At 54.5% G+C, this 19,575-nt stretch overlaps 2 protein-coding genes across 9 annotated transcripts in view; one reads left to right on the top strand and one right to left on the bottom strand.

Annotated features, from left to right (window-relative positions):
* ENG (endoglin) overlaps positions 1-18,205 on the top strand; it is a 34,483-nt gene extending 16,278 nt beyond the window's left edge. For 2 of the 4 annotated variants that reach the window (XR_002341417.1, XR_002341416.1), the window contains exons 3-14: positions 4,029-4,169; positions 6,967-7,132; positions 7,832-7,997; positions 8,337-8,463; positions 9,140-9,314; positions 9,546-9,688; positions 12,545-12,685; positions 12,916-12,954; positions 13,848-13,964; positions 14,262-15,477; positions 16,750-16,851; positions 16,978-17,789. Coding sequence is in view for 2 of the 4 variants with exons in the window: in XM_005660449.3 (XP_005660506.2) it covers positions 4,029-4,169; positions 6,967-7,132; positions 7,832-7,997; positions 8,337-8,463; positions 9,140-9,314; positions 9,546-9,688; positions 12,545-12,685; positions 12,916-12,954; positions 13,848-13,964; positions 14,262-14,513; positions 15,423-15,477; positions 16,750-16,851; positions 16,978-17,102 (1,749 nt within the window). In the remaining 2 variants the exon portion in view is untranslated. 4 annotated transcript variants of the gene reach the window in all.
* Positions 18,187-19,575, bottom strand: part of FPGS (folylpolyglutamate synthase) — a 28,100-nt gene continuing 26,711 nt past the window's right edge. For 3 of the 5 annotated variants that reach the window (XM_021069381.1, XM_021069373.1, XM_021069368.1), the window contains one exon: positions 18,187-19,031. In XM_021069381.1, the coding sequence (XP_020925040.1) occupies positions 18,622-19,031 (410 nt within the window). In that variant the 3' untranslated portion in view covers positions 18,187-18,621. Of the gene's footprint in view, positions 19,032-19,276; positions 19,444-19,575 lie in introns of those variants that run through there. The other 2 variants (XR_002337664.1, XM_021069387.1) reach the window with 2 other exon arrangements.

The raw sequence follows: 19,575 nt of genomic DNA, 5'->3' as shown, positions 1-19,575 counted from the left end.
ACAAAACCAACTAGTATCCATGAGGGCATGGGTTTGATCCCTGGCCCCACTCAGTGGGTTAAATGATCCGGATCCGCCCCTGCCATGAACTGTGGTGTAGGTCGCAGACATGGCTCGGATCTGGTGTTGCTGTGGCTGTGGTGTAGGCTGGCAGCTGCAGCTCTGATTCCACCCCTAGCCTGGGAACTTCCATGTGCTGTAGGTGCGACCCTAAAAAGGGGGACAGGTGAGTGGTTTTTATCACATACACAGGGTTGTGTGATCATATTCAATTGTTCAAGTTAATAATACATAGGTAGTTAAGGTAAGAAAGCTGGGGTGGTTCAGACATGTCAGCTGTGCCCAGGCCTTTCGTGGAATCACCAACCAAGGTCGGGGGGTGGGCTTCCCTTCACTCTGGTTAATTTCAAGCAGCGATCACTATCCTAGAACAAAATGTTACTCTGGTATTTAGATTGGTATTTTATATTTCACCAAAATATGATATTAAATCCAGTATTTAATTCTTAAAGTGTTTAGAATGCATATATATATATATATATATTTTTTTTTTTTTTTGTCTTTCTGCCATTTCTTGGGCCGTTCCTGTGGCATATGGAGGTTCCCAGGCTAGGGGTCGAATCAGAGCTGTAGCCACCGGCCTACACCAGAGCCACAGCAGCGCAGGATCCGAGCCGCATCTGTGACCTACACCACAGTTCACGGCAACGCCGGATCCTTAACCCACTGAGCAAGGCCAGGGATCAAACCCGCAACCTCATGGTTCCCAGTCTGATTCATTAACCACTGAGCCACGACGGGAACTCCAAGGATGCATATTTTTAAAAGATTGTTGAAACAAAATATCTTAAAAGCCAAAAGTTATCAACCCATTAGAAAACATTAATCAGATATGTGAACTTATCCAAACTTAAATTTGAGACATATTGTTTCAGTGTACCAGAAATTAACATAAACATAATTATTCAAAAATAAGCAGCCTATGGGAGTTCCCGCTGTGGCACAGTGAGTTAAGAATTTGCAGCAGCTCAGGTTCCTGTAGAGACGTGGGCTCGATCCCCAGCCTGGCACAGTGGGTTAAAGGATCTGGCTTTGCGGCATCAGTTGCAGCTCAGATTCGATCCCTGGCCTGGGAACTTCTGTATGCTTCAGGTGCAGCCAGAAAGAAAGAAAGAGAGAAAAAGAGAAATAGAGAAAGAGAGAAAAGAAAGGCAACCTAATAGCTCATTTAAAAAATTATTTATGAAACTATTTTTTTTTTAGAGCCACAGCTGGGCATATGGATGTTTCCAGGCTAGGGGGTCCAATCGGAGCTACAGCTGCTGGCCTACGCCACAGCCATAGCCACAGCCACAGCAACTCGGATCCAGTCGTGTCTACAACCTACACCACAGCTCACAGCAATGCCAGATTCCCGATCCACTGAGGAGGCCAGGGATCAAATCCGCATCTTCATGGATTCGAGTCGGAATAGTTTCCGCTAAGCCACAACGGGAACTCCTTTATGAAACATTGAAAGTGAAATAATATTCTTTGCTCTTTTTTGTTTCAAAGAGCAAACTTTTACAAAGAGTGATTATGATGTCATTATTGAGTTACGGAAATATTTCTGGGCAGATTTTTCCAGCAGCTGAAACACTGGCTCTGTGGCATCAGTTGGGGAAATGGCCAGGAGATAAATAGAAGTTAAATCTAAAATCTTTCCACCGATGTCTTCATCTTGAACTATCTTTCCCGTTTTTGCTAAGTTTGAGGAGATTTGGGGAGTCAGCTTTTTGTCTCTTTGGAGAGACTGACAGCTTTTGCAAGCAGCTGGAGTTTGCGTTTCTGTGAAGTGTTTGCATTCATCATTGTCCTTGTGCGTTCCTGGTGGGGCTTCTAAGTCACACACCTGTCTCAGCTTCAGGAGTCACCTGTTCATATGCCATTGGTTCGAGAGGCTTTTAGCTAAGCAGGGGTTCTTCTCGCAATAGAAGCTCTGCCTTGTGGATTGCTGTGTTCTTTTTCTTCTTGGGAATAAGAAGGTACAGAAAAATGTGATGGGGAGTTCCCATCGTGGCTCAGTGGTAACAAACCCGACTAGTATCCATGACGATGGGGGTTCGATCCCGGGCCTTCTCAGTGGGTTAAGGATCTGGCATTGCCATGAGCTGCAGTGTAGGTCGAAGACTCCGCTGGGATTCCAGGTTGCTGTGGCTGTGGTGTAGGCTGGCAGATGCAAGTCCGATTCAATCCCCAGCCTGGGAACTTCCATATGCTGCAGGTGCAGCCCTAAAAAGCCAAAAAAATTAAAGTAAATTGAAAAAGAAAAACATCATGGGACAGAATAGTGGTTGAGAGGGGAGGCCTGCCCTGGTCCACATTTTAGCTCCATCCTTACTTGCTGTGTGATCATGGGCAAACGACTTAACCTCTCTGTACTGTTTCCTCATCAGTAAGTGAGAATAACAATGGTAACTCTTAGGGTTGTTGTGAGGATTAAATGACTCAACATGTAAAGCACTTAGAATGGACCAAGCACGTAGTAAGCACTATGTAAGTGTTAGGTATTATTATTGTTGTTGTTGTTGTTATGAAAGCATCCTAAATGCATACAGTGTGATCAATTAAAAATTTTAATGCATGGAGTTCCTGTCATGGCACAGTGGTTAACGAATCCGACTAGGAACCATGAGGTTGCGGGTTCGATCCCTGTCCTTGCTCAGTGGGTTAACGATCCGGCATTGCCGTGAGCTGTGGTGTAGGTCGCAGACGTGGCTCGGATCCCGCGTTGCTGTGGCTCTGGCGTAGGCTGGTGGCTACAGCTCCGATTCGACCCCTAGCATGGGAACCTCCATATGCCGTGGGAGCGGCCCAAGAAATAGCAAAAAAAAAAAAAAAAATTTTTAATGCAGTCAGGGACTTCCCTGGTGGCTCAGTGGTTAAGGATGTGCGTGGTGTGGTCACTGCCGCAGCTTGGGTCGCTGCTGTGGCACGGGTTCTGTCCCTGGCCCCAGAACTTCCGCATGCCACAGGCACGGCCACAAAAAATTTTTTTTAGTGCAGTCGGTACCTCTCAAGACAGAAATGACTTCAACTTCACATCCTGATATGTTATCAAAATAATGGTATTCTATCAATAAAAATATGGGTATTTAGTACTTTAAAAGTGTAAGACAAACAAAAATATTGTAAAATGGGGAGTACTATTGTAAAATGGGGAGTACTACTGTAGGACGTTTTGGGGGGGGGCATACATGCAGCCTATGGACGTTTCCAGTCTAGGGGTCGAATCAGAGCTGTAGCTGCCGGCCACAGCCACAGCCACACCAGATCCGAGCCTCATCTGTGAAATACGCCACAGCTCACAGCAATGCTGGATCCTTTAACGCACTGAGCTGGGCCAGGGATCGAATTCATATCCTCATGGATACTAGTCAGACTCATTTCTGCTGAGCCACAATGGGAACTCCCACTATTATAGTACTTTCAAAGAGTCAGACAAATAAGAATATTGCCTCAGCACTCTTGCATAGGGACCGAGAAAGGGCACAGGGTACACTTAGGTCAATACACCTGTGCACAGGCCTGGTACAGAGCAGGTGCTCAATGGAAATAACAAACCTCGACTCAGTACTGGATAAAGTTCAGGCTCGTTGCAGCTTTAAATAAATCTCCTTGGGTGGAGTTCCCTTGGGCACAGCAGGTTAAGGATCTGGTGATTTTTCACTGCATCATCTCATGTCGCTGCTATGGCGCAGGTTTGGTCCCTGGCCCAGGAACTTCCTCTGACCACACCCGTGGCAAACAAACAAACAAACTCCTTGGATTTCCTTGGACTCATATCCTTCATTTGTCCAGCAACTATTTTCTGGGTGCCTCCTGAGGGCCAGGCACGGTCCTGGGCTCGGAGAGACAGGGGCAGACAAGCTGGGCAGGGAGAATGGAGTGGAAGCGGATGAAAAGAAATGGTCACGCCTCATCTGGGCGGCACAGCCGGTGCAAGCTGACTGCTCTGTGTGTGTGTCTCTTGCCTGCTTCCGTCTCAGGAGGTGTCAACCCTGGAGCTGACTGTCCAGATGACCAACCCAAACGGCGCCCGGCCCCAAGAGGTGCTCCTGATCCTCAGTGTGAACAAGAATATCCACCTGACGTTGCAAGTTCCAGAAATCCCACTCCACTTGGCCTACGTGAGTGTGTTACTCTCAACCCCGGCCTCAGGCACTGACGGCGGCAGGCCCCTGCGGGTCACCTCTGCGGGCCCAGGTCTTCTGCTTCTCTCTTTCATTCTGACATTCGTCGCCAGGGCCTTGCCTGCTGCATCTCATGGGGCCCTCGAGAGAGAACCCCAAGGGTAACAGGACCTGGGGTGGAGTCCACAGCGGGAGCTGGGGATCAGGGTCAAGTGCAACCCAGGCCAACTCCCGTCCTCGCTCCTAGCCTCAATTTTCCCATCTGTCCAATGGGAGAATTGGAGTCGATGATATCCCATCAAATAATCTTGTCACTGTCTTTGAAAAAGTTACAAAAACTTTGAAAATATTTACGTAGAGGGGCAAAAGGTCAGGAAGAACGCTAAGAGTGGTGACGGCCGGGGAGTGAGAACAGGACGCTGTCCGTTTTGTACTTTCCATTTTGTCGAATTTGCAAGATTTGCTCTAACGAACACAGCCTACATTGGAGAAAAAGTGTTTTTTAAAAATTCAAATTTGAAGCACAGACATGTCCACCCAGAGAGAGGAGGTCAACTGGCTGAACCCGCACAACCAGGGGCACTCAGGGCTGGGGGCACAGGGGTGGACTGTCCCACCGCCTCCTCCACATGGAAGGCCCTGGGAGGGGGCCCCCAGATGTGAGCAGCTGTTGTTTACAGCAGAGGGGAGAGAGCCAGAGCCTGGGGAAGATAACGAGTGGGAGAGAACAGCAGCGTAAAATGGAAATGGAAAGAGGGCGGGCCTGTTGTGGGAGGAACAGACCAACGCTCAGACCATAGCGTTAGAGGAAGGGAGAGGAGCTGGGGACCTGAAGACAGACCCCGATCCACGGTGGCCTGGGAGACGGGCCAGACCCAAAAAGAAGTTGTGGGTGTGGGACTGATGGCAGGGACAGCCCAGAGGCAGCCAGAGCTGGCCGGCACCAAAGTCCGGGGAGGGAAGGAGCAGGTGGAAACTAACCAGGAGGACAGAGCTGGACCAACCCCAAGGGGCCCGTCCCTCCGCTCCCAGCTCAGGCAAGCGAGGCCCTGCCACCACTCCTCCTCCCTCTCAAATCTCCTCCACTCCCTTCCCCCTTCCCAATCCTGGACCCTCAGGGACCTAGGCCCCAGGGGCTCTGAGTGATGCAGGGGGCAGCCGGAAGATCACGGCAGCCACGGCCTGGCCTCAGCCATGCCTTCCTCCCGGGGCCAAGAATACACGGGGTTGGTGGGGGGGCACCGCCAGGGCGGCGGGCGGCCTCTGGCCTGCAGCTTCCGGAGTCAGGATGCCACTGGAGGCGACAGAGAGGCTGCCGAGACAGGCCAGGTCACTGGGGCCACAGCCTGACTGGGGGCGCAGGCCTCTGTGCCAGACCCAGCGCCAGGAGATGGACAAATGCCTTGCCCTCGAATTCTTAGTACCTCCCGGTTTTATAAGATGACCCTGAGGGTCAGGCGGGTAAAAGTGCCCCCTGAGGAGCTAGATCTCCAGCTTAAAACCACGGCTCCAGCCCTTCCATGGGGTGGGGGCTGGGTTCCTCGCCCAGGTGCTCAACACTTTGCGCCCTTGTTAAAGTCCTGCTCCATTCCGGGTGGACCATTCTATGGTGTCTTGCCTATTGCCACTGTCAGGCAGTCCCGCTTAGTATCTAGCCTGAAGCCCTCATGCTGCTGTTGCTTTGGCGCAATGCCTCTGGCTTTGGAGATGGAAAGAAAAAGAACTCCAAGTCAGTGGCCCAAAAGCTTTCTCTGAATCCTTTGGCTTCAACAGAGCACCTGCCCCAGGAAGTCCTTGCTATTTCCTTCCCCGGTCCTCCAGGGTCTCTCCTGAAGCACGCGCAGTGGAGGCAATGAGGTGCTGGAGACACCCAGCTTCTCGTCCTTGTCCCTCCAGAGGACGTGTCTCGCTCCTTTGCTTCTTATTAAATAATATCTTCCGTCTTCTGTTGCTTCAGATGACAGAAATGGCTGGTTTCTGGATGGTAATATTGCCCAGGCAGAGCCCGTCCCTGTTTATCTTCCACTCGTTCTTTTTTTTTTTTTTTTTTTTTTTTTTTGTCTTTTCACGGCTGCGCCCGAGGCATATGGAGGTCCCAGACTAGGGGTCCAATCGGAGCCACAACCACCAGCCTACATCACAGCCACAACAACGCCGGATCCTGAAGCCACTGGAGTGAGGCCAGGGCTCGAACCCGCGTCCTCATGGTTCCTAGTCAGATTTGTTTCCGCTGCGCTATGATGGGAACTCCTCTTTCACTCATTCTTTTACCCGTCCATTTCTTCTCTCCTCCCTTCTCCCTTCCCATGTGCAGGGAGCACCTGCTGTGTGCCAGGTATCAGGGTGAAGCTGCCATGTCAGGATCCCCAGTGCTAGGCCCAGGGCCCGGCACAAAGTCCGACAAACATTTCTCAGTGCCTACTATGTGTCAGGCACCATGCAGGGATGGGCAAGGCAGGCATTGTCCTTCATAGACCCTTAGAATGTGGGGCAGTCACCTGAGGTCACAAATGTGGGTTGAATGAGGATGACTATGAAAGGGTGGGAGGGTGGTGTTTGCACACCAATGTGTGTCCATCCAGGCCCCCAGGTGTGCAAAGGAGATGGTGCAGATCTGGCTCTGGGGGGCCCCTGTTAGGGGGCTGCGGGCTGACTTCAGATGCGCTAGCCTCAGCCCTGGCCTCCTCTGCCCAGCCAGCCAGCCGCCTCCTCAAATCCCCTCCTGACTTTCTGCACGGGACAGAGGGGACTCAGGCCCAGGAATGGCACTCTGAGCCTCCACGTGTCTCTCCAGGATTCCAAGCTGGTCTTCCTCCAAGAGGCCCCCAAAGCCGTGATCACAGAGCTGCCACCCTCCACTACCAAGAACCAGCTCTTCCTCTGGGCAAATACAAAGGGCTCCATCATCTCTGCTGCTGAGCTGGACAATCCCCAAAGCATCCTCCTCCGTCTGGACCAAGGTCAGCTTCCCCCACAGCCTCTCTGGGCTCAGGACTCAGCTCTGGAGGAATCTGAATTCCTCTGGTTCTTTCCTCACGTGGACACGAAGGCAAGGAGAGGGGACACGGTTTGCCCCAGATCGCACACAGCAAGTCAGTGCTCTATCAGGACAGTGAGTCCTCCTTCACCAACTATGAGATTGAACCATGCGAAATGGCTGCTCTTTGTCAATTGTCTGACCTACAAAAACAAGCACTTTCATATTGGTTGTTGTGCACCTCCTCGTGCCAAGCCCTATGCTAGCATTTGGTGACTCTGAGGGGACAGATCCAGACCCTGCCCTCCTGGCACAAACCGTAGCGGGGAGACGATGACATACATGTCCACAAATTCTACAACTTCAGGTCATGGTAAATTCTGTAAGAAAGATAAAAGGAAAGTGATGTGTTGGTGTTTGCTGGCCTGCATCCCTAACTTATGCCATGGTGTCACACCTTAAATTAGCCCTGTGTTGGCAGATGAGGAAGCAGAGGCCAGGGACTTCCCTGGGTGACTCTGCCGTAAGCAGTCGGGGGGAGATTTGAACCCAGGTCCTCCCATGCCCCACATTCTTTGCTGCTCCATCCTGCTCACCCTATGGTTACTGTGGTCAAGGGTGGCCCTGTTTATTAGATGCCAGTCTGCTCCAGGAGAGGACTGAGGTGTGCTTGTTTCCACAGCCCCGACGTCACCATCCCGCTGCACGCTGGAACCCCGCAAGGACATGGGCCACACGCTGGAATGGAAGTCTCACACCCAGGCCTCGGTCCTGGGCTGCCACCTGGAAGGGGTGACTGGCCACAAGGAGGCGCACATCCTGAGGGTCCTGCCCGGCTCAGAGGCTTGGTAAGGACGTCCGCCTCCGCCCCGCCCCCTCCGCCCCGCCCCCTCCGCCCCGCCCCCTCCGCCCCGCCCCCTCCGCCCCGCCCCGCCCCGCCCTTTCCAACTCTCAGCCCCGCCCCTGGCCTGGTTAGAGTACAGTCGCCCCCACTTATCTCTAGGCCCCGCCCATTTCCATGTCCATCCCACAGACCCACAATGCACCAGGTTAAGAGCGTAGCCTTTGCTCGCCCGACCCCCAGCTTCGTCTGGGTCCCCACAAGTCCAGATCAAGCCCCTCCGCCCCTCGCCGGCCCCCCACAGTCATACCTGCCCGCACTGATGCGGGGGCGTGTCTCCCCACAGGCCCCGGACAGTGACGGTGGAGGTGGAGCTGAGCTGCGCTTTGAGGGATCCCGAGGCAGTGCTCATCTTGCAGGGTCCGCCCTACGTGTCCTGGCTCATCGACGCCAACCACAACGTGAAGGCCTGGGTGAGTCTTGCTCTGAGACCCAGACAGCCCCCTTCAGGTCTCCCTAAAGCTCCCCAAAGCAAAAACCCAAACTCCCTGCACCATCACCCCAGCCCTGAGCCTTTACACATGATAATCCTTCTGCCCTCCACCTCTCCCGTGCACTACCTTCAGACCCTGACCTAGATGGCACCTCCTCCAGGAAGCCTTCCATCATCCCTTAGGGGGTTCCTAACCCATCCCAAGGGGGGTCAGGGAAGTTTTCTGGAGAGATGAACCCTAAGCAGAACTGAAAGAGAAACAGGGAGCTCCCGTTGTGGCTCAGCGGAAACGAATCTGACTAGTATCCATGAGGATGCAGGGTCCATCCCTGGCCTCGCTCAGTGGGTTAAGGAACCAGCGTTGCCATGAGCTGTGGTTTAGGTCACAGATGCAGCTCGGATCCCGGGTTGCCGAGGCTGTGGCGTAGGCCAGCTGCTTCAGTTCCGATTGGACCCCTAGCCTGGGAACCTCCATATGCAGCGGGTGCGGCCCTAATAAGACAAAAGACAGAGGGTGAGGGGAGGTGGCCCCGGGCAGGGGAACCAGCAGAAGGAAAGGAGAGAGCAGGACTGAGGCCTGGCAAACCCTGTCTAGCCTGCGGGCACCCCCTGACGGTGTCTGTGGCTCTCCGCTCTGCCTCTCTCCCCCTCCCTAGACCACTGGTGAATACTCCTTCAAGATCTTTCCAGGCAGTAACATCCAAGGCGTCAACCTCCCAGACACACGCCAAGGCCTGCTGGAGGAGGCTCGGAAGCTCAACGCCAGTGTGATAGCATCTTTTGTAGAGCTCCCTCTGGCTAGCGTCATCTCTCTGCAGGACCGCAGCTGTGGTGAGCATCCGGCTCCCTTGCCTTGCCTCCCCGCCTCCCCCTGCCCTCTCCCTGGCTCGCTCGGTGGTCACGTCAAGCTGCTGTGTGCACTGAACGTTGCATCAGCTGGTCAGAGCCCCATTTTCCCCATTGGGACAATGAGAGTACCGAGCTAGCTGTAGACGTGCTTAGTGCCTAAGGGCTCAGTGAGCCTGCCGTGACTGTCTGCCGGGCGTCTCTGCTACCCTGCAGGCAGTGGGCTGCAGCCCTCACCCACAACGGTCCAGATCACCCCTCCCGGGGAGGGCTGCAACCAGGACCTGCTCCTGTCCCTGATCCAGCCCAGGTGCTCCGACGACGTCATGACTCTGGTACTCAGGAAAGATCTCATCTCGGTAAGGGCACCCCTGGCCTCCGGTCCAGGTGACGTGGGCAGCTGGTCCTTCCTCTAGCCTAAGAACCTTGGGGTCCTGATCCAGGCGGGAGGATGAATCACATCCCTCTGCAAGCCTCAGTTTTCCCACTTGTAAAATGGGGTTGATAATGGTCCCTCCGGTGCGGTGAGAATTACCTGAGCCGGTGGTCAGTAAATGCTCAATAAATAGGTCCTGAATGGTCATCATTATTCATCCTAAATGCAGGCTGAGCCGAGGGGCCCCGCAGAATAGCCACACAATATGATCTCTGCCTGATTGAAGAACAGGGATATTTATTATAAAAGTAACACAGGCTTTTTTCAAATGTGGAAAAATTAGAAAGGAAGAAAATCGCAGTCTCCCCGCCTAAAGACAATGGCTACCAACAAATTTGGTGTGTTTTCTTTTTGGAATGTTTTCTCTGTGTTTTTCTTTTGTTTTTACTTAAAAAAATTTTTTTATGGCTACACCCATGGCATGCGGAACTTCCAGGGCCAGGGATTGAATCCAAGCCACTGCAATGCCAGATCCTTTAACCCACTGCGCTGCCTGAGGTTCAAACCCATGCCTCCGCAGCGACCTGGCGCTGCTGCAGTCAGGTTCTTAACCCACTGTGCCACAGTGGGAACTCCCTCAGTGTGTTTCTTACACAGTGTAGTCAGTCCTATTGGATACAATTGCCTGTTTCCTGCTGTATTCACTTAACGTATTTTTAGAACTTTGACGTATGTGCTTAATATCACTTTAGAAGCACATTTGATCCCATGATATTGACATGCTGTAATTAATTCCTCCTCCCTTTTTAGACTTTGGGTTTGCTTCCAACTCTGTAATATTGTAGATATGCAGAAAGTGTCACTGTGCAAGAACTTTTTCTTTTTCTTTCTTTCTTTCTTTTTTTTTTTTTTGTCTTTTTGCCATTTCTTGGGCCGCTCCCGCGACATGTGGAGGTTCCTAGGCTAGGGGTCCAATCGGAGCTGTAGTGGCCGGCCTACGCCAGAGCCACAGCAACATGGGATCCGAGCCATGTCTGCAACCTACACCACAGCTCAGGGCAACGCCGGATCGTTTTAACCCACTGAGCAAGGGTAGGGATCGAACCCTCAACCTCATGGTTCCTAGTCGGATTCGTTAACCACTGCGCCACGACAGGAACTCCAAGAACTTTTTCTTTAAATAGGGTTATTTTCTTAGAATGGGTTTCCACATGAGTGAGATTGCTGGGTCAGAATGAGTGAACATTCTGGAAGTTTTGATACATGTTGCCAACACACTTTCCAAAAGATGATTCCAACTTTCACTGCTGATTAATGAGAACACTTTGACTCTCTCTCTCTCCCAATTATTATTTTTTCTCCAAAAAAACTTTTTTTTTTTTTGCCACTGTGGGAGGTGGAACATTCTGTTCGATTCTTGTTTGAATTTCTACTTCTCTGATTAGTGGCAAGTGTCGGTTTGGCTCCGTGTGACCTATAGTAACTGAAATCTCTCTGGCATTGTTGCTTGGTATGTTTCTTGATTTTTTTTTTTTTTTTTTTTTTTTTTGCCATTTCTTGGGCCGCTCCCGCAGCATATGGAGGTTCCCAGGCTAGGGGTCTAATCAGAGCTGTAGCCACCTACCTTTGCCACAGCCACGTCTGTGACCTACACCACAGCTCATGGCAACGCCAGATCCTTAACCTACTGAGCAAGGCCAGGGACTGAACCTGCAACCTCCCGGTTCCTAGGCAGATTTGTTAACTACCGTACCATGATGGGAACTCCTGTTTCTTGATTTTTATAAGCTTTTTTACATGAAGAAAGACATTTTTGGCCCCTTTGTTCATCATTCTTTTTGAAATCATCTCTCCTGGTTTCTTACGGTTCTTTAAATTTTGGCCAGAGTGTTTTTAAACTTTTTGGACATTTTAAAACTTTGGGCCATCCTAGCTGGCCACCTTCCCCTTTGTGATTTCTTCTAGTCTGTCTATTTTATTTTTATTTATTTACTTTATTTATTTGGCTGCACCCGCAGTATATGGAAGTTCCTGGGCCAGGGATGATTCAAGACACAGCTTCAACCTGTGCTGCAGCTGCAGCAACGCTGGATCCTTGAACTCACTGTACCCAGTGGGGATTGAACCCACACCTCCGCAGTGACGGAGCTGCTTAGGTGGATTCCTAACCAGGCAGATTCCTAACCCACTGTGCCACAGTGGGAACTCCAAAAATGTTTAGGATTTAATGTTCAGTGGGAAAACTAAATTAAATCATGATAGACCATATGATACCATTTGTTAAAAATGAGAGAGAAAAACACCCACACATTTTCTCTGAGTACTTATATCTGTAGAGAAGAAAACACTCCTGGGGGTTCCCATTGTGGCTCAGTGGTAACGAACCCGACTCGTATCCATGAGGACGTGGGTTTGATCCACGGCCTCACTCAGTGGGTTAAGGATCGGGCGTTGCCTTGAGCTGTGGGTCACAGATGTGGGTCCGATCCCACGTTGCCGTGGCTGTGGCATAGGCTGGCAGCTGTAGCTCCAATCCAACCCCTAGCCTGGGAACCTCCATATGTGGCAGGAGCAGCTGTAAAAAAAATTTAAAAAAGAGAAAAAGAAAACACTCCTGATGTTCCCGGTCATATGGCTAAGTACAAAAGGGAGTCAAGTTCAGGAAAAGTCTTACATCTTACACGGTTTAAGATAATGAGACCTAACAAAAATGGGGACAGGAGCAGAGGCATGGCTGTGATCTGGGACCCTTGGGGGATGGTCAGGGAGGGACAGACCCCAGGGAGCCCTGTGCCTCCTGACAGTGCCCCCTCCCTCCCCTGCCCCAACCCTGGTCCAGACTCTGGGGTGCACCATCACGAGCCTGACCTTCTGGGACCCCAGCTGCCAGGCCGAGGACACAGATGACAAGTTTGTCTTGCGTGGCACCTACTCCAGCTGTGGCATGAAAGTGGCAGAAAATGTAGTGATCAGCAACGAGGTAAGAGCTGGGGAGGGAAAGGTACCGGGGCCGACTTAGCCCGTGCTCCCTCCAGGTGCCTCCTTGATCTTCCGGGCTGAGGGGCGCTTGGGACCTTGGGTGAGGTTCTCAGTAGAAAGACGCGACAAGATTAGCCATTGGTTGGCTCCGTCTCCTCGCCCCCCCAAAATGGGTATGTTAGGTGAGGTACCCTCTGGGCTCTGACCAGCTTCTTGGCTCTGTTCCCACAGGTGGTCATCAACCTTCTGTCAAGCTCATCACCGCAGCGGGTGAGATGGACGGTCGCCATGCCAACCCATCTGGTCCAGGGTCCTGGGGCCCCTTCCTGGCCCGGGAGGGAGCAGGCCTCAGGAAACTCAGGCCCCGCTCCTGGCCAACTAATGGGTCTCCAGTGTGGCTCAGGCTCCCCTCTGTTCAACGGAAGCAGTACTGTTAGGGTTATAGTCTTAGCCTCTCAAGTCAGAGGTTTCAAGCACATATGCGCTTTTGGGCAAATCACCTAAGTTTTCTGGGCCCAAAGATCCTATTAATAGTGGCATCAGAAAAGGTGCCCCAGGGAGTTTCTGTTGTGACAAAGGGGAAGTGAATCTGACTAGTATCCATGAGGACGCAGGTTCGATCCCTGGCCTTGCTCAGTGGGTTAAGGATCCAGTGTTGCTGTGGCTGTGGCGTAGGCCAGCTTGCAGCTGTGGTGCAGGCCAGTGGCTACAGCTCCGATTAGACCCCTAGCCTGGGAACTTCCATATGCCGCTGGTGTGGCCCTAAAAAAAGACAAACAAAAGAAAAAAGAAAAGGTGCCCCTCTAGGGGAGCTGATAAGCTGTCACTGAGATGACTCGGGGAGGTCTTCTGGCAGCGGGGGTGGGGGTGGGGGGAAGCATGCCATGTGGAAGTTCCCAGGCCAGGGATTGAACCTCCACCACAGAAGTGACCCAAGCTGCTGCAGTGACAATACCGATCCTTAACCCACCCTGCCACAGGGTAACTCTCAGGACAAGTTCTTCATAAATATCAGTTTAGGGTTTTTTTGGGGCGGGGGGGGCACGGCTAAAGTGAGGATGAGGATCGGGCAATCACTCTGGACCATGCCTCCTGCTCCCACTACTCACTCCCCTGGCGGGGCGCCTCCCAGAATGACCAAGCCTCCCTCCCGTCTCCCACAGAAACAGGTGCAGTGCATCAACCTGGACAGCCTCTCCTTCCAGCTGGGCCTCTACCTCAGCCCGCACTTCCTCCAGGCCTCCAACACCATCGAGCTGGGGCAACAGGGCTTTGTGCAGGTACTGCACTTGACTTCTCAGCTCTTCTTTGCACCCGGTGGTACCCGACTTCCCAGAAGGAGGAGGGAGCGAGCGGGGTGCACGGTGGGGGAGAAAGCGCAAAGGCAGGGCTCAGGCACAGGTGGAAATGTCACCTCCCCTCCTCGTTTGCTCCCAGCACAGGCCCATGACTGTCCTTGCAATGTCAAGGTTGTGGGGTAGCATCTCTAGAGTGAATCTAGCTGATTTCACGAGAACAGGTAGGGTGGAGTTAAGACTAACTGACCATTGCCTTGTCCCCCTTACCTGCCCACGCAGGTGAGCATGTCCCCCTCCATCCCTGAGCTCATGACCCAGCTGGACAGCTGCCAACTGAATCTGGGGCCTGACGTGGAAATGGTGGACCTCATCCAGAACCAGGAAGCCAAGAGCAGCTGTGTGAGCCTGCTGTCCCCGAGCCCTGGTGGGGACATGCGCTTCAGCTTCCTCCTCCGTGGCTACGTAGTGCCCATGCCCACGGCGGGCATCCTCAGCTGCACCGTAGCCCTGCGTCCCAGGACTTGGTCCCTGGTGAGTGGGGCCTGGCCCAGGCCCAGCTTCAAGGGCGACTTCTGGATCAGGGGTTTCCAGGAATGCGATGGCCCAGGAGGATGTGGGACCAGCGGGCAAGAGACATGGCCCCAGGCAGGCATGTGGCATTTTTTCTGCCACCCCACAGCTATGCTGTGTCTTTTCACGGGTAGGCTATGCAGCTGCAACCATTCTCTATCCATCCATCCACCATCTCATCACTTCTCGGCCCTTTGGCTAAGATCAAGTGTAGTGTCTGTTCTTACCAGTTTAATATCTGATACGTCCTTATCCACCATCCCACGCGGTCATCTAGCCATCGTGCCCCCATCCCATCCAGTCATCTATAAATGAGTCGGTTCTTCTCACCATCTCACCCAGTCATTTATCTGCAGGCTTTCCACCAGCCCAGGTACCCATCCATCCTGCCATCCTTCTCCATCCTCCACCCACCCACCCATCTGTCCACGTAGTGTGACCACCAATAGCATCTCAATAAACAGGAGACCTCGGGGAGTAGGGTTAGTACACAGGACACACCATTCTGATTTTCTGCAGCTACTGATCACACTTCTTCCTTTGGGGGATGCTTGTTGCAGAGAAGCCGCTGAGGCTGCTCCTGAGTGGGCCTCTCCCCCAGCCACGGGGAGCCTGGTTCCCCCCTCCCAGGCTTTCACAAGTGTAATGGACACAGTGTCCCCACAGTCCTCGGGGGAGTTGGGGGCTCCGGGAAACTCACAGGAAACATTCCAGTAGCAGGACTGTCTGGTCTGCACCCCCCCTCAGCAGATCTCCCAAGTCCAGGCTCCGGGGTGGACGGGGACAGGCCGGGGCCAGAGAGCCAGGCAGTAGGCCTGGAAGCTGCCTCTCGAAGCCTGGGCCACACACCTCGCTCTCCTCCTCCCCCAGGATGTCCACAAGACTGCATCCACGCGACTGAACATCGTCAGCCCGGGCCTGCCTGGTGAGTTCTCCCGAAGTCTCTCCAGGGTTCCAGGGGCTGAGATCAGGGTGGGGTACAGTGCTCAGCCCAGAGGGAAGGGTCTGGGCCCATAGCAGGGAGAACCCCAGAGAGCAGGACCCACAGCTGCATCTGCTAGAGAGAGAACCTTTGCTCGTGAGCACCCTGGGATCGGATTCTAGGCCTGTGGCTCTTCTTAATCCCCCCGGCCCCTGGCTGAGCTTGGCTGAGCTTGGCTGACTTGCTGCGGGGCCTCCGCGAATCAGGATTGGATCGGACCAGACTTGGAACAGTGTTAGCCTCATGTTTCTTTTTTTTTGTTGTTTTTTGGGGTTTTTTTTTTTGTCTTTTTGCCATTTCTTGGGCCGCTCCTGCGGCATATGGAGGTTCCCAGGCTAGGGGTTGAATCGCAGCTATCGCCGCTGGCCTACGCCAGAGCCACAGCAGCGCAGGATCCGAGCCGCGTCTGCGATCTACACCACAGCTCTCGGCAACGCCGGATTGTTAACCCACTGAGCAAGGGCAGGGATCGAACTTGCAACCTCATGGTTCCCAGTCAGATTCGTTAACCACTGCGCCACCACGGGAACTCCATAGCCTCATGTTTCTTAAGGTTCCTCTCAGCCCTCCACCCAACGCCCTCCAGCCTTTGTTAGTTCCCCCTGGGCCCCCACTCGCCCCCATTGGGCAGAAGAGACCTTGACACTGAAGGCAGAGGTAGGAGAGGCACCATCCCACCTGAGCCCCTTCGCCCAGCCCGCAACCGAAGGCTAAACAACCCCACTGCATGGATGGGCACTCAGGCCCCAGCGGAGGCTGGCCCATAGTCACACAGGAATCAGGAGTGTGCAAAGAACAAAGCTTGGGAAAACCCAAGAGCAGAGCCAAAGAGCCCTCGGAGGGGCTCTGGCTCATCCCTACCATAGTACGGGGCTCAGAGAGGGGCAGGGACTGGCCTAAGATCACACAGCAGAACAGGCAGGCTCTAGACTCTAAGGCTGTGCTCACTCTTTGCTCAGATTATACCACTCATCCTCCTTTAAAAGGCATCTCCACCAGCCTGGGGAGGCAGAGGCATGGCCCACAAGACCTGCCTGGACCCTCTGGGTGGATGGTCCACAGCCTAAAGCCAGACGTGGGTACGAGGAACCCACTTGCCGGATGAGGAAGCGGGTTCCGAGAAGTCAGGGTCAGTGGCCGGGCTGAGACTGGCCCCAGGTGGGGGGCAGGGAGGCGGCAGCAGTGCTGACCACGGCCGCCCTCCCTTGGTTGCAGACAAAGGCCTGGTCCTGCCCGCTGTCCTGGGCATCACCTTCGGCGCCTTCCTCATCGGGGCCCTGCTCACCGCCGCGCTCTGGTACATCCACTCGCACACGCGTGAGTATCCCAGGCCCCCTCAGTGAGTGCTCAGGCCCCCTCCGCCACCACCTGGGGAAGCCCGGCGACGCCTCTGGGGGAGTGGGGAGCCCTGGCCGGGGCCCTGACCTCCGCCCCTGCCCCCAGGTCACCCCGGCAAGCGGGAGCCCGTGGTGGCGGTGGCTGCCCCGGCCTCCTCGGAGAGCAGTAGCACCAACCACAGCATCGGGAGCACGCAGAGCACGCCCTGCTCCACCAGCAGCATGGCGTAGCGCCCAGCCTGGAGCCCTGGGGGCCACCCCACCAGCCCTGGCCCAGCAGGAGAGACTGAGCAGCCGCCAGCTGGGAACCACTGGCCATGAACTTATCCCAGGACCCCAACCCCTCCATTCGGCCAAGGACGGACCATGCCCTCTGCGCCCTCCCCTCCTGCCTCCCTCTCAGAGGCCTGCTGCCAGGGAGGGCACCAGCTTGGAACAGCTTGGGGTCCCCCCACCCCACCCCACCGAACCGTCAAACCCAGTGGGCTTGGGGTACAGCTGCCCGGGACCACGGAGAAAGAGACCACTTCCCGACATGTCCACGCTGTCGTAGCAACCCAAGGGGCTGTGATTTAACCTGGATTCAGCACTCACTGACCTGGGCTGGGTGGGAGTTGAAAACTCCCAGACGGACTCAGCCCAGCCCGCCCAGGCTGACAGGCACCTCCTCCACGAGAACAGAAGAGGTCCGGCCCAGAGCCACCTGGACCTGCTCCCAGCGGCCTCCCCATCTGGACTGGCACAACTTCCAAGGGGAAACTGAAGTTTAGGGGCTCCCAGCCTGGGAGTGGGGGAGCCTAGCTCCTCCCTGTAACCGCCACACAGAGACACCCCCCCCTCTGCCCCCAGGCAGCCAGGCTGCCTGACCTGGGCCCACCCCTGTATACTCACCACCAATAAACCAGACCATGAAACCAATGCTGGGCTGGGCAAGGAGGGGGGGGACCTAAACTGGTGTGAGCGTTCTGGGTTCAAATCCTGGACCTGCCACTTAGCAGCTGTGACTGTGGGCAGGTCTCAGGGCTTCTTGAAGCCAGCCACGGTCCCCTCACCTGTAAAATGGATGAGAATTCTCGGTCTCGCAAGGAGGCCTGCAGAGCGGCCCCTGGTGTGTGGTCAGTGAACACTGACTCATTTCTCTCGTTTCACAGAGAGGCCCCCTGAGGCTCAGGGGCAGGGAGGGACTTGTCCCAGGAGGCCACACAGCCAGGGCGCCTACACAATCTGGTTTCTGTCCCAGCTGCAGCCCCTGTCCCCCTTCTGTCGGCTGGGGGAGCCAGAGGTCAAGAGTCACTCAAATGTTTAGCCAATGCTTAAAAAAAAAAAAAAAAAAAGGCTTTAATTCTCTCCAGCCACCCGGGGCCGCCCAGGTAGGGACCTTCTCCTTTCGCAGAAGGAGGAAGCAAGCTAAAAATTAGCAGCCAGGAGGCCCCGTGGGCCCCCAGGTCTGGCCAAGCAGCTCACGCCCTAAGCTGGGCCTGAGGCAGGAAACAAACAGGGTGGGAGCGGGATGGGCTGGAGGGTCAGCGGGGGACCCGGGAAGGAGAAGCCGAGGGCATCCTAGGCTTGGAGTCAGAGGGCGTCTGATCTCCGCTTCCTGCCCCCAGCTGTCTACTTCACTTCCCAGAGCTCAAGTCCCTGGGCCAGTCTAGACACAATCAGGAAGGCACAAGAGGCATGTCATTTAGCAGTTCATGGAGGGACGCAGGGCAGGTGTGGGAGGACCCCACTTCCAGCCCCACTGCCTCGGCTACTGGGACAGGGAGGGCTCCAGCAGCTTCAGGACGCCGCCGACCAGGTGCAGGCTGCCTGTGACCAGCACGTGGATGGCAGCAGCCTCGTGGAGTACGATGGCCCCGCTGCCTGCCACGGGGTGGGCGAGGAGGCTCCGTGGGGGACTGGGCGGCTGCCAGACGGGGTCCCGGCCTTGGCTGATCCACTGCAGGGCGTGGGTGATGCAACTGAAGACGAGGGAGCTGGTGCTGTGGGTGTGGGGTGGGTGGGGCGCCAGCAGCAGGGATGTGGGCCCACCAGGCTCTGAGCTGGGGGTGCTCCAGAGGCCTGGGCTGGCCTGCTCCTCCTGCAGGTGGCTCCAGTGCTGCTGATGTGCGAGGCAGCGGAGGAGCACTTGGTCCAGTGTCACTGTGAAGTTCTGCTGGTCTGTGGGGCACAGGGACAGGCGCATCAGCGAGGCAGACGGGGGTGGGGGGAGGGGATGCATGCAGCAAGCACCTGCTTAAGGCCAGGCTCGAAAGAGGCATCACTGCGAGTTCCCCAGTGGCGCAGCCGATTAAGGATCTGGTGGTGTCACTGCAGTGGCTCGGGTTCTATCCCTGGCCCGGGGGAACTTCCCCATGCTGCAGACATGGCCAAAAAAAACCCCAAAATAAATAAAATAAACATGCCTATTACTGGTCCTTGCAGTGGGTGCTAGGAGGAAAGTGAGACTCAAAGTTCAGTGACTGGCCCGTAGTCACAGAGCACGTGAGAGGCAGGGCCGGGTGGTTTCGCTTCAAAGCGGGGACTTCTGCTCACTGAGCACATCCTTCTGCCCTAGACGCACTACCTTCATCTGTAAAACGGACGGTCCATCACCAAGTGGGCGTAAGTTTTTCTACAAATGCAGATTCCCTGACTATTCCCCAGTCTGATCGGGGCCTGGGGGTCTGTATGTTTCAGATTATTGCAAAGGAACTTTTAACAT

The sequence above is a fragment of the Sus scrofa genome, chromosome 1 (assembly GCF_000003025.6).
Source record: "Sus scrofa isolate TJ Tabasco breed Duroc chromosome 1, Sscrofa11.1, whole genome shotgun sequence".
NCBI lineage: Eukaryota > Metazoa > Chordata > Mammalia > Artiodactyla > Suidae > Sus > Sus scrofa.
This window is presented reverse-complemented; position numbering and strand designations above follow the sequence as displayed.